Raw genomic sequence first — 14,644 nt, 5'->3', positions numbered from 1 at the left:
GGTACATAAAGACCTACTACACAAGAGTAGCTGGTGATGAAAACAGACAGCACAGCATGAGCTGGGAGTGCAGCATCATTGTGCCTGTGTGCATAGTCTGGGACTTTTACTCAAGATTTAGCCTTTCACAGCACAGGTGAAGTTACTGTGCTACCAGTGGTTACAAAGAAGCAGAAATTAGTTCAGAGGGATGCGGAGCTTCTTTTTCAGCATGCCTTTCCCTCCTTTTCCCTGCTGGCTGGCACCTGGGTCTGTACTGTCCCATGGAAGAGAAGAGCTGTTACTGCTGAGCTGAAAACATAGACAGTGGTAAGTGGTGCTTGGAGGATGCCAGATTGAAGAGGGAGCATGAAGAAATCAGATTTGACTGTTCAGTGTATCAGAGTTGGCAGTGTCTAGATCAGAAAACTGCATGCCACCATTAGAGTAAACGGCCTCCTAATCAGGAGGTATGCTGCATGTGATTACCCAGCAGGTCATACCTGGAAATTCAATGACAAAATGTTTAAAGGCATTAGAGGCTCATAAGGATACAGAGGGGCACCAAATGGCATTTTCTTACATGACTCTTATTACTTAAATTGCAATAAAATCCATGGGAATCAGGCAGTGAAGTACTTAGTGCCTCCCTGAGAAAACTGTTCAAGGTGCCTGTTTTTATCAATACGTGCCTATGTGCCTCTTAAAAGCCTGGCTGTCAGAGACATCTCCCCATTAGGCTTTAGCAGTGATGAGTAACAGAGATGGAAGAAGGATTCAGACACAAATGCTGCAGTGTTTGAGCCCTCCCTATGTAATGCCTGTGCATGGCTATATTTGTGGTTTTGGTGCCAAAGGAAGGTGGATCATGTAGGAATGTACAATTAGAAAGCAAGAATGTGCAACACAGTCCTCCCAAAAGGTATCAAAGCAGAGAATAAATAAAATCAGAGCATTGTCTTGGATTCCCGTTCCCTTGAGCAGATGAAAAGGAAAGGAGGACATGTTTAGTACCTGGTTCCTTAGATCACAATTGCAAAAGTACAGCCTAGCTCCAGGGTTAAATAAGGAAGGAAAACAAACTAAGTCCTGCTACCCAGTGTGATGGAGAAAGGCCTGCTGTGTTCTTCAGAAGGATTATTAGTGTTACCAGTAGCTGAAGAGATGTAGATAAAATTGTGTGAATGGAAACTGGAAAGGTAAACTTCCAATAAGGTAATCAAAATTATGAAGAAATAGGAGATTATTCTTCCAGAAAAATCAGTATCTTCAAAATCTTACTGTAAATACTATCATGCAAAATAATCTAGCAATATTCTATCTTATAATATGAGCGAATTAATGATACACACTAGAGAGAATGGATCCTTGAAAGAGGCAGCTTAGAAAGCCTTCACCAAATGTGTCAGGGCCAATAGTTTAAATGCAGAGCTGGTGAACATTCAGGTGCATAGTAACAATCAGGCAGCCACCGGGAGAGTTCAGCAAGGAGCACAGAAGTAGATGAAGCTGCAGAGCAGGATACTTGTGTGACAGTAAATGCCAATATGTGAACAGAGGAGCAGAAGTCAATGAGTGGAGGTCCTGTGGAGTAAAACCTGATTATGAAAAGCATTGTCACAGACAGACTGACAGGTACATCAAGCCAAAGCCTGCAGGGGAGAGCAGCTAAAGAAAAACTGGAGCAAAACCAGGAAACAGACACTGATTTAGAGTTTGGATGCATAGGATACTAGGCTGTGCAAAGTGGCAGAAATGAATGGTTTGTAGGGTCCAAGCTGGCACCAGATGCAGTAATATTAGAGTAACAGGACATAGGCAAGAAATGAATGTCAGATGGCATGCACAACTATGGAGATATCTTTGGAGTTTTTCAAGGGAAGAAAGCGACATTGTCATCTAGCAACCTCAGGGTTCGGTTGTAAAACCAGTTCTGTTCAATATGTCAATGATTTTGATGCATGAGCTGATTGCACCACTAGCAAGTTTGCTGACGATACCAGACTTGGGAGGTGCTGTTAACTCTCTTTAGGGACAAGATGCCTTGCAGAGGGATCTAGATACCCTGGAGTATTGGGTAATGATTAATGGGGGGAAATTTAACAAGTCAAAATGCTAGATTATGCCCCTAGGATGGAGTAAGGCCAGGCAAAAGAATAAATTGGGAGAGAAGTGGCTGGAGAGCAGCCCTGCAGAAAGGCATCTGGGGGTGCTGATGGACAGCAAGCTCAGTGTGAGTCAGCAGGGAGCCCTGGCAGCCCAGAGGGCAAACCCCATCCTGGGGTCCATCAAACACGGCATCACCAGTCACCCAAAAGAGGTGATTATCCAACTGTGTTCAGTCTGGGTGCAGCCTCACCTGGAATTCTATGTGCAGTTCTGGGCCCAGTTTAAGAAGGATGTGAAGGTACTTGGATGCACCCACGGGAGGGCTACAAAGCTGGTGGAAGGGCTGGAAGGAATGTCCTATGAGGATTAGCTGAGGACAGTTTGTCTAGCTTGGAGAAAAGCAGGCTGAGGGTCAACCTCATTGCTCTCTACAGCTTCCTGAGGAGAGAAAGTGGAGAGGGAGATGCTGAGCTCATCTCCTTGGGATTCAGTGACAGGATGCACGGTAATGGTTCAAAGCTGACCAAGAGGAGGTTCAGACTGGACATTAGGAAGCATTTCTTTACCAAGAGGGTGGTCAAACCCTGGAACAGGCTTCCTGGAGAGGGAATTGATGCACAAGCCTGTCAGTGTTTAAGAGGCATATGTACAATGCTTTTAATGATATAACTTTTGATCAGCACTTCCAACACAAATTATGCTATGCTGTTCTGTTTTCTCCTCTCCTCTCCTCTCCTCTCCTCTCCTCTCCTCTCCTCTCCTCTCCTCTCCTCTCCTCTCCTCTCCTCTCCTCTCCTCTCCTCTCCTCTCCTCTCCTCTCCTCTCCTCTCCTCTCCTCTCCTCTCCTCTCCTCTCCTCTCCTCTCCTCTCCTCTCCTCTCCTCTCCTCTCCTCTCCTCTCCTCTCCTCTCCTCTCCTCTCCTCTCCTCTCCTCTCCTCTCCTCTCCTCTCCTCTCCTCTCCTCTCCTCTCCTCTCCTCTCCTCTCCTCTCCTCTCCTCTCCTCTCCTCTCCTCTCCTCTCCTCTCCTCTCCTCTCCTCTCCTCTCCTCTCCTCTCCTCTCCTCTCCTCTCCTCTCCTCTCCTCTCCTCTCCTCTCCTCTCCCTATGTTTGTGTTCCCAAAATCAAGTAGATCATTAGATAGACTTTGGAAACAGAAAAGCTGCACTGAAGGCCTGTGAACTGCTCAGAATCTTTGCTCTGTGTGACATGGTCTCCTGAACCTGCAACTTGTGTGTCACAACTTTGGTCCCTACTTTTTAGAGCCATTCTGCATACAAATGTGCATACAGCATTTGCTTGGACTTAACCTAAAAAGCTTTTTGCCCAAGTAGACCATTACAAGTGTCATCAGCCCAGCTCTGCCATGTCTGCAGCAAGGATTTGTTGCTTGGCATTACCTAAGGAGAAGTTTTTAGGCAGGACTCATTTTTGACATAGATGAATGAGGACTTCAGTGAGACATCTCAAAAGAGTTTGCCCTAAATACTTTGGCTGAGCATTAAGCTTTAAGAAATGAATGATTACATTTAGAATTGCCTTTCACATTAATAGCTGGACAAGGTCAACCCAGTTGCCTGTATGAGAGTGGAGATTTACTTTCTGGGGTAACAATGGAGTAAACTCCTACTTTCTCCATTCAGAGGTACTCTTATTTTGGGTGGTGTAGTCACCTTTTTTTTAAGGAGAATAATATTCCTGATGATAAAAACAGTATATAGAAACAAGACAGCATTTTGGAAATTGAATATATCTTCTTTTCTATAGATCTATAACCATTAAGCAAAACAGTACTGATGCAAAACCAATTTTTTGAAGGGCAAAGGTTACTTTTATCAGAGAAGATATTATTGGAGACATGCACATTTGGAGCTGATTTTACAAAGCAGTCAAGTAGTTCAATACTCTAAAACTTTTAAGATCTGCACACAACGTAAAACTAAAATTTCTTTGACAGGTACATGGAAATGCTGCTAATAACCTAATATCCTTTGTGTCAGAAATGTATTTTTGGAATGTGTAAGGCTAAAATACGTCCTTTTAAATGCAGTATCATGCAGTTAGAAAATCTGGAAATTTATAATAGATGTGGTTTTTTCCACTTTGTCTTCACCCCATAGCAATTTAGGAAATGATGGGCTTCATCTTAAATCCTTGTGTGTTCTTTGTGTATTTCCAGGATTCCTCTTTGATTGGAACAGCCACAGTGGCTGGTCCCAGGACAAGTGCAATAATCGGAGATCAGGGAACACCACCGAAGGTCCAGCTGCCCCTCAATATGTAAGCAGCTCATCTCAGTCACTGTGTTCTCTTTGTTTCCGTGTGTGTGTTGTGTGTGTGTGTGTGCACGCGTGCGTGCGTGCGTGTGTGTGTTTGAAATCTGAAAGCCCAAATCTCAGCTCAGGAGCATTCTCAGATGAGAGAGATTGCAATTTCATACAAGAGACAGCCTCTGCTGAAATTGAAAAATTAGTAGAGGAAAGCAAGACTTCCCCCTTTCTCTGTGAGCCCTTTTAGACTTTATTTATTATAGCTGTATGAATCACTATGAAGCAAACTGAACACCTCTCTCCTAACAAAAATCTTCCTTCATTTAAAACTCGTGTAGTCCCATGCAATCAAACACCTCATACATTTATCATCAACCAGAAAAGATTATCCAATTGCAATTTTTTAGTGCCATAAACAATGAATGAAAAAAGGCAATGAATGAATTCATATCTTGGGTATATGGGCTTATTGAACAGTGTGTAGAATGAAAGAATGTTTACTAGATACAGAACAAAAAGAGTAGACTTCATTATAGTAAGTCTCTTCTAGCCTGGTTGGTTTATCTGATACCTGTCTAGTTAAACTACTGAACCCTTTCCTCTCAACACATACACCTTGTGAAAGCAGGACAACTGTATAGACACATACAAATACACACACTTATATTTTTGGGCTTTATGACATAGCTAAAACAAAATCTTAATTCACAAATAAAATCCTAAAAATAACACAGGAAATATTCTTTAAGAACAATAGGGGAGTTGGAACAGAACCAAACAAATTTCTTCTTGGCTACTAAGTTGAGATCTTTATACCTGAGGGATGCCACACATCATTGAATGCCCCACAGAGATCTCATCATCATCCTGTGGTCACCCTGTGCAGCCTGTGTGGCACATAGTGGGGCACAAGTTTATTTCAAACTTTGCCCTGACTAGGAAGCAGTAACTGGCAATATTTCCAGTATGTAGTTGCCAAATCAGGACATTTTGCAGCTCTCTGGCAATGCCCCTGACTCCATGCCTCAGCAAGCCTCCCCTTCTTCCTCCCATGCTTCTTCTGTCATCTCCCTTGTGAAGCAGCCTTGTAATCCAGTCTGTCATTCTGCATTTGCGAGCCAAGTTCCAGTCAAAGTGGATGCGTTGTTTGAAAGCTCTAGCAGTAGTGGGGAGGTGCAACTCTAGACAGAGCCCCAGGGCTTCTGCATTTTAAGTAGAGTCACAGGCAGGTCCCCAAGTCCAAGAACATAAACTACCTTCTCACTTAGATTTTTTTTTAGGGAACTTCTAATAAACATTTTGGTTTTTTCTAGGTCCCACTCCCTAGCCCTAAGTCTCACTGTTTCATGTAGCCCAGAATAACTTGATACTACATTTTGCAAGATTTAATTGGTTTTTTAACACTTTCTTCTAGGTTGCATTAAAGTTAACTGGTGAAGTTGCACACCTACAATCTAGAGAATAGTGAAATGTGTCCAAGTCCAAAGACTTTGGCTTAAGGCAAAATCAGCCTCAGCAAATGGGACTGCTAGACCTGATATCCTGCCAGAGGAAAAACCCAGAAACACTTTCTGGTGAGGGAAGCTGCCTGCTTTGAAAACTCAAATTGTTTTCAGCCATGAGTAAAAGCAGGCATCCCCCCCAGCTCTCTCACAGCATTCCCCCTGCCAGCACATGGAATGTATGCCTGTCCCCACAGGGTGGGCAGTGGACCCAGGCTGGGCCTGTTGCTGGGTTTGGAAAACCCCTTTACCTCTTTGCAACTAATAGAGGAGACCCCCAGGGAAGAATATCCTCCCTGCCCTATGTAGGTGATGGGATCACCAGTCCATGAGGAAAGCATTGTCCACCTCTGTTGTCCCACAGTGACCCTATATGGTTCCACATACAAGCTTTCACCACTGAAGCCATACAGAGATTGGTCTGATTTGGTATGGTGTCCATGCTGAGTTGTTGCACACCTTCTTTTAGTCTCTGCATGGATTTTGATACTGAATCTGGAGGATGTTTAGGCTCATTGTGATATTGGATATTCAGACTTGCTGATGGCTGATTTAGGGGAATTTGCTAGTAGGAGAGCTAGAGATAGCCACAAAGCACAACAGCCCATGATCCAATTAGGGTAATTTTCCTTGCACCTTCTTCCAGCATCTCCACCTGTAAATTACATTATTACATGTAGCCCCTTGGGGAAAAAGGCTAAGTGAGTCTATCTAAAATGCACTCTCCTTGACCCCCTGCTTTCCCATAGCTTCTGAATCTGAGCCCTGTGTAAACAGCAACTTCAAAAGGGGTAGTCAAAAGCCCACTTTATGCTCCCTTGAGTGAGTGCAGTCTGGCACTTTCTGTTATGTCCTTGCAGAATGCAGTGCTGAAGGATTAGCACTGAAGCATGCAACCTTATTTCTTGTCAGGGTGACACAATTCAATGTTCTTCAGTTCATACCTAGCCTCATGTTTTCCATCAAATGAACAGATACAGACCTGCTCAAGACCACCTGATTCATAGGCTAAACAAAGGATGTGCAGCGTGGTTTCTCCCATCTGTTGACTAATGAAATAGTTTCTGATTAGGCCTTTGTACCCCATGCACATGGTAAACAGAGCCAGGCACATCAGCATAAGCATTCCCCAAGGAGCTGTTACCAAATATTTCATATTCTGCTCATTACTGCTGTTTATTTACTGCCTTCAGAATAAAAATAAGGAAATCTACTGATAGAATATAGGGTTAGAATCAAGAAATCTAACAGGATTTATTCCTCAATTATATTTCCTGGAGAGCAGAAGTAAAAACTCATGTATCATTTTTATTGGCTGAAAACCTACAATCACAATGGTTATAGTTTTCATTATTTCTCTGGTTCACTGCTATAAGGTGGGCAGTGAACCTCTTCTCACCCACCCCTGAGCCTAAGAGCATTCTGCTGCACTTTGTAGTGTAAATGCACTTTCTTTAAGTGTTTTCCCATTTGTCTTAATCTCTCTTCACTGCCTGTAAAGCACAAATAAAGAAAAAACTCAAGAAGGCATAACCTTGATCAAGAATTACCAGAAATCCCTTTCTGCATCTGTAGAAAAGCAATAGTACCAAAAAATCCCAGTGTTTACAAAGAAAGTATTGTTCTGTGTGTGCACTCTTGCTGTTCTATCCCAGCTTTCCATTATTTCCCAAAGTGCAAGCAATCATTCTTAATTTTCAACAAGGATTTCTCTAAACAGAGAGAGTATCTTTAGGGACTTGAAGCTGTAGTCATTTCACAACACTAGATACATCCCTGAAGTAGTAACAGAAGAACAAAGGAGAGATAAATAGATTCTAAACAAAGGGAATAAATAAAAGCTGCAATTAAATAAAGTTCTACATATTCAGTTGCATATTATAGATGTATTAGAATACTTGCATGCAAAGCATCCAAAGCCAAATGCTACCACTTCACCTACGTAAGTGAAAAACCCTTTACAGAATTTGGCCCTCCATCACTTTGTTTTACCCACATTGTAAAAGATCTACCATACCAGATCAGAACAGTTTGGTTTGTTGTTTCTAAACCTGAACAGCATAAACAGTATTGAGAAAGCCTACCCATAAGAAAAGTTTCTTCTGAAACTCCACAGTAGAGGTGGTTCCCATCCTGAAGCATATGAATGCATACTTCATCCAAATGTTAGGGTTTGCAAAGCTCTCTTACTCGAGTCCTTGTTACTCTGGCTGTCTCCACAATTGCCTTGCCTTTCTGAAGCCGCTGCTAAGTCCTCACCTTCAGTGCTGCTTTGTGTGGCAGTGTTTTGCTTTGGTTGTGCCCTGAGTGAGAAGTATGCTCCATTAGGGTTAATTTCTAAATTACAGTCTCCCTTTACTCTTGTTAGGTATTCCCTTATTGTCTTGGAATCCAGCCTCTGTCCTTCCTTGTTTGGTATGGTGTAATGATGCCCCTTTTTAACCCCAATTTCTTAAGAATGCTTTTGCTCACTTTCTGCTCTGTGGGGCTGGAGTTGGGGCAGGACAGGTGGTGATTGATGTCATCTGCGTGCTCTCTTCCTGTGTGACCTCTCCCCACAGCTACCTAGCTCTGTATGCCTACAAGCCCCAGAAGAACGATGAGCTGGAGCTTCGCAAAGGTGAGATGTACCGGGTCATTGAGAAGTGCCAGGACGGCTGGTTCAAGGGCACGTCTCTGAGGAGTGGCATGTCCGGTGTCTTCCCAGGCAACTATGTGACACCTGTTTCAAGGTGAGGACCGCTGGCCTGAACTGGGGCTGAGAGGTATTTGCATCTGGAGGACACTGAAAACAATGTAGCTCTGCTTTTAAATCACATTCCTCTTCCAGAAATTTTCTGGCGGCACTGGAGACTTCAGTAATAAGACTTGCTGGTTATAGCATTGGAGTTATCCATGTCCTCGGGAGATTGCAGTAGTTGTATTAGATGATGGCATTTATAACCTGTGACAAGCCCAGGTTTTAGTTTTGTAAAGATTCTGTTGGCTAATGACTTAGTTGTTATTATAAAACTACTGGACATGTAACGATGTAAGTGACTTGCTTTTCAATAACCTCTCATGAAGATTGTGTTTTTCTTGAAGGAAAGATCAGGAATGATTTGGATCTGGACTAGTTTTTGTACTGCTAAAATTCAGAAGTGGTAGCAGAGTTCAGTAAATTGTCTGGCTTTAGCTACCCCATCTCAGTTGCAGAAGATGAGAAAAGGAAAGAATAGCATTTCTGGGCAGGAATGCCATTTTTCAGAGTTTGATATTGGAGAACACCAAATCAAAGGTTGTTTCTGATCTAGAGCCCACTCTGAAATAGTCTGAAAGCTGAGACGAAAGTTCATCTCTGTGTCCTAGACTGATTGCCCCATGTGCTCCTCGCAGGTGAATGGTGCCATATGTATGCCCACGTCTCCTTTAGAGCAAGTGTGGCTTTGCAAACTTGGATTGCTGCTTCTCCTATGCTAAGTCTCTGCTCCCACATGCACACTGTCTCCAGCACCTTTCACTCCTCTCCTCCAGAGAAAGGCACCCCACAATTCAGTGTACATCTTGAAAAATTGATCAAGCTTTGTTGCATCTACAGTTAATGTCAAATCTGTAATATGTGGATGAAAAGTTTAGAGCAGATTAGAAGATGATAGTTAATAAGTCTGCTGACAGTCGTAATTATTGCATTTCAGTAAAAAAAACCCCAAACATTAGTTCAGTGGTTCTTCTCAGTTCATCAACCTAAATTTATTTACCTTATTTTATAGAGCTTCTTGGCTGCCTTCACTCCTTGCCTCTTCAACTCTTAATTAGTAAGGAACTTTGTGCTGAAGGGTTGGTGATCTGAATCAGCAAGACTTTATTAAATGCAGCATGTCACAGCTAGAACAAGACAGAGAAGTGCTAAAGGGCAAAAATGCTTTCCACAAAACCTGAAAGCCCCTTTATGATTGTATTTATGATCCTGTCAGCTAATTAAGTTCCTGTGCAAATCGAAGAGCAAGAAAAATCTGATAGCAACAAAATCTCCTATTTGCTGCACTTTTAACATATTTTGTTCCCTGTGGACAGCAAAGCAGGCGATTAGATTCATGTATGTTTTTCTGCCACTCCCTACAAAAACCAAGGAAAAGAAGTTGTCTGTGAATTTAATAAAACTGAACTAGATTTATAAGCTGCCAAAACACATGCATGAGGGGAGGATGGTAGAAAAAGAACAAGACCCTTTAGATGGACAGACAGGCACAAGGCAGCAGAGAAAATTTGCCACATCCAACATCTCTCCACCTCTGTGGCAGTCACAAATAGTTTCTGTCCTTGTTTGTGTGCATGTTTGCTTGAACACAGCTCTCAGTGGACTGTTAGGTGTGCTTTTCTGGCAAACTCAATCTAGTGCAGATGGCCAAGTCGGCTCCAGTTGAACCTTCCTGTGACTCTGCCAGCTCTTCACAGCAGATGACAGACAGTCAAGATTTCCATCTGGTGGGATTCCCAGTTTTTCCCAATCTATAGGCTTATCAAAAAAAATTGAAGAAAAAAAATCAGATTCATTTAGCAAAATGTAATCCAGGCAAACGTTGCACCATGAGATAAGTCACTGACAGCACAGTGTTGTCTTTCGTGCTGTGATTTTGGGGGAGGAAGGACTGGGCAGAAGAGATAGCTATCTTTTGCACTTTTGGACCATATCTTCCAGTCTGTGCTTTGGTCTTTTTCTATCAGAATTTCCCATTTTTGGCTCTTCCCTTTCTACTCTTTTCTAAGGGTGACTTTTACTGTTATGTCCTCTGAATCAGACCAGATTGTTCAGCATAATCCTTCTTTCTGATCTTCTCCTCTCTGTGTTCCCATACAACAATCTTGGGGACCCAGAAGTTCTTCCAGTAGTTGACTCTTGTATTTTTTCTGTTATTCTCTCCTCCCTTGCTAACGCCTTGCACTGTCACATTTCCATTTCCTCCATCTTACTTTGTTCTGCCTCGTATCCCCTCTGGCATCCTTTCCTGGAGGAGTACCTTCACACAAGGAGCAGCCGGGGAGAGAAGAGCTGCACAAAATGATCCCCTTGTTTCATGGCATTTACAGCTGGGCATGGAAATTATTCAGGAACCTGAATAAGAAACTCACTGAAAGAGCTGCTGAGCAGCAGCTGAGTTTGTCCATTGATGTCCTCCTGTCCTCCACAGTGTCCTTCTGTCCTGGTCAGAGTTTCTAGCTCAGTGGTAAGAGGATTAAGACATGTTGTAGTATAAACTCATTGCACAGGAGAAAGCCTCATCCCTTTCCTCTGAGGTCTACCTGGCCACTCAGATGAAATACAAATTATGCATACAGTTTAAGTGAGAAGTGAAAGAGGAGTCAGTCATTGTTTGGATTTCTTTTTTATTCAGGTCAGCTGCATTCCCATTCCTTTTACATTCCCTTAGCAAGTCTAACCTAGCGCTGATTACATGAACAGGGTAAGTGTTCAGCCAAGCCAAGCCCTGTGAAGTCTGCTGATTCTCAGTCCCCTTCAATAGCCACACATAGATTTGGCATTTTCCATCTTTGTTTCTTCCCATAGGGCTGTATGCAGGTTTGGTCCCAAGAAAAGATCCCTGGTCTGTTTTAATTATCACTCCATGTGAAATAGCCTGTCTCACACAAAATGACATTTGGGAGATACTTATTTCCTCTGAATTAAGATTTGTGATTTTACTAGAAGCCATTCAGACAAAAGTGTAGTGTAATAAAAAAAGTGATGAGAAAAATTATCTTTTCCATTTTTATGCTCTGCTTCTTCCTGTAGGATAAAGGGGTGAAAGTGTTCTCCAGCATGCTTATGACTGGGACCTATAAAGATAAATATGTATCTGTATTTCCATTGACTTTAAGAAGTGAAAGATTATCATGTTGAAACCGCCAAGTAACTGAGGGTGCTTATCAACACTGTGGTTGGGTATTGGGGTCTCTGGAGCATGCTTACACTGTGCCTTGACTCCATGCAGGGTGCCAGTAGGAGCTGGGCAGCCCAGGAACAGCGGAGCTGGAGGAGTTCCAACAACAAAAGTAGCTCCAGGAGCCATCCACTCCATCGGGACCGGTCACACGAATGCCACCACAGCTGTCAGACCAGTAGTTCCTATCACCGCTCCCCAGACGCATCCCCAGCTACAGGCAGCCTCTCCGCAGCTCAACAACTGCCTGAGGTACTCAGCTCAGCAGCCAGCCAGCCAGACCCGCAACCCCATGCAGATAGGTAAGGGCACACCCCCCAGTGCCTCTGCCCTGCCTTGGCAGGACTGATGTTGTACCCCTCAAGTGCAAGCCTCTAGAAGTTGCCTGTCACCGCAGCTTTCTTTCTTGTTTTAGTCACAGCTCAGTCAATGTGGGATAGAGTATGTTTTCTTTGCTTGTAATATTTATGTGTTTCTATTGATCTCTGGGAACCACGTTGTGTTTATCAGATTGTTCTGTTGCTGCAGCTGAAATAGATTATAGTGTTTACAAATATTTATACAATTTATCTGAGTGAAAGCAAGTACTCTGCATACTGGGGAGATTAACAGTTCTGAGTCCGGTTGGCTTACTGACAGAAAAATAGTGCTCTTATTGGAGGGCAAATAATACACGTCTTTAAATTATGAAGCCTTTCATTGGGCTTCAGGCATGAAAGGTATTTATTAAGCAGAATGGGACCCAGTGCTAGTGATAAAATAAAAGATCTGAAAAATCCTGCCACTTGTTTGAAGTCAGAATAAGAGCTTCTTGCACCAGGGGGCCTCTGTTCTTTCTAGGTTCCCTTTCTGATGTACAGCCCTATTTTCTAGAGTACAATTTATTCCCCTTTCCCTGATGTTAGAGCTTCTGATGTTGAATGAAGTAAAAGTAAATCCTGTGGTGGAACTTTATAGCAAAATTTAAAACATTTTGTTTCTGATATTTTATAAGGTTGTGAGCCATTGTGTTTACAAAGGCCGATCAGTAAGAACTGTGACTGCTGAAAACTGAGGTCTTGAGATATAAAACAGAGCAAGCACAAATGAGAAATACCCTGTGGAGTCATGGATTCATACTTTCTGAAGCCAAAAGGCACCATTATGACCATCTAATCTCACTTCCTACACAGTCCCGACCAAAGGGAAGAAAACATAGTCAAATACATGTGAATCTGAATCTCAAACCATGCAGATTCCTCTGCTCAGCAAACAGCACAGGGCTTTAAATGGTATCTGTGTCACGCGGGGGGATAATCAATTTATCCTCTTTTTGTCTAGTTCTGAAAGTGCTGCTTACCCCTCAAGTCACACCCCTCCAAAAGCCCATTTGCTCCCACAGTGCAGAGGCAAAAACATCCCCTTTTAGGTTTGGCTTTCAGGAAGTGTTGAGGTGCTCCTGGTGCCTCCTGTGCCCATGTCAATAGGCAGATGACTCCCCTGAAACTGAGGTGACAGATTGTTTTGCTCCACAGACCTGGCATGCCCCATGGCTTCCTTCTGTTGTGCTGCTGTGCTAGACCTCCAGCAGCTTCCCTGATATAAGATTGCTCCTCCAGGTCACTCTGACATCTCTAAAGTGCCAAGGAGTTGGCACCCAGGGTGATCCAGGGACTACAGAGCTGTTTCAAAAACCTCCTAAGCAGGGAGTTCTCCAACCCTTACAAAAAGTACATGAGATTGTTATTTTAATTAAATAAATAATTTCCGGGATAAATAAAGGAAATTTTCATGATTATCAGTACTTTTCTCCGTAATGGATGTCTTTACCAGTATCCTGTGGATCACAGTCCCTCAGAATGTCCCTTTAGTTCTGCAGGATAGGTCAATGCACTGACTTTTCCAAAAGCTTTTCAAGAGAGGCAAGCTGGCACAGTATTCAAATCACGTTTCTGTTGGCTTGCAATATACATGAGTAACAAATCAATTTTGCACAAGGCCACTAATGTAGAAATACACCCAAAATGAAATATGAGTGGTGTGGAACAAAAATAGCCTTCAGTGAGCATTGCTAATTAATAGTATGTTTGATGCAGCACAGTCCAGATCCAGAGATCCCAGAGCAAAGGCATACATTGTAACAGTAAGCAGAGGAAATTACAGAATAAAATGTGAGAGCTCTGCTCAGAGTTGATTTTTCTCAGGCCATTTCTTTTACTGTTTCTCATATCTTCTGTTTCCTTTGTGTGTAGAACACCAAGTCCTACATGAAATAAGTATTATGCCTAATACAACTATCAAATCAGGGTCCTGCACCCAGATTCATGCAGTGATATTCCATTACTGTGCTTTTTCTCTAAATTTAGGAAAGCCATTGCTCCCTACAACAGTAGTTCAAAACTTTGACCCTGCAAACTTAACTATCCTGGAAAATTAGATTTATGATAGCAGTGGCTGCTCATCACACAAGTTCCAAATGAGAAAATCAGGAGGGAATCACATCAAGATAACTAGTGGTACCCTGGCTGGCTCTCTGGAATGGAATTGCATTTTCAGTGTATATTCTTGGTAATGCAGGGACAGGGAGATGATAACTAATAGTAAGAGTAATCTTGAAGGCATCTGTAATAACAACTTTTAGGGCCTTCCTCATGCTACACAGTAAAATCACATCAAGTTACAGACTGGTTAATGATAGTTTGTTTGATTTGCTGTGAGCAACATTAGTAAAAACAGATATTATGAAGTCAAGAAGCTACTGTGAAGGAGAATCATACAAACTTGAGAGGTGTTAATATGATGATCACTGGCCCATCATGTTCAGTATTACTGCAGATAATAGGGCATAAGGCTGGGGGACGAGATTCCCTCCTGGCAGGAGTGCTCAGCT

General features: G+C 42.6%; 1 protein-coding gene across 1 annotated transcript in view; it reads left to right on the top strand.

The window, feature by feature from the left end:
• Positions 1-14,644, top strand: part of SH3RF3 (SH3 domain containing ring finger 3) — a 248,422-nt gene that overhangs the window by 190,857 nt on the left and 42,921 nt on the right. The window contains exons 5-7 of the mRNA XM_071574674.1: positions 4,265-4,365; positions 8,419-8,589; positions 11,827-12,077. Coding sequence (XP_071430775.1) covers positions 4,265-4,365; positions 8,419-8,589; positions 11,827-12,077 — 523 coding nt within the window. The remainder of the gene's footprint in view (positions 1-4,264; positions 4,366-8,418; positions 8,590-11,826; positions 12,078-14,644) is intronic.

Source organism: Pithys albifrons, chromosome 1 (genome assembly GCF_047495875.1).
Source record: "Pithys albifrons albifrons isolate INPA30051 chromosome 1, PitAlb_v1, whole genome shotgun sequence".
Lineage (NCBI taxonomy): Eukaryota > Metazoa > Chordata > Aves > Passeriformes > Thamnophilidae > Pithys > Pithys albifrons.
Note: the sequence above shows the minus strand (reverse complement) of the source record. Positions and strands in the feature narration are given on the sequence as shown.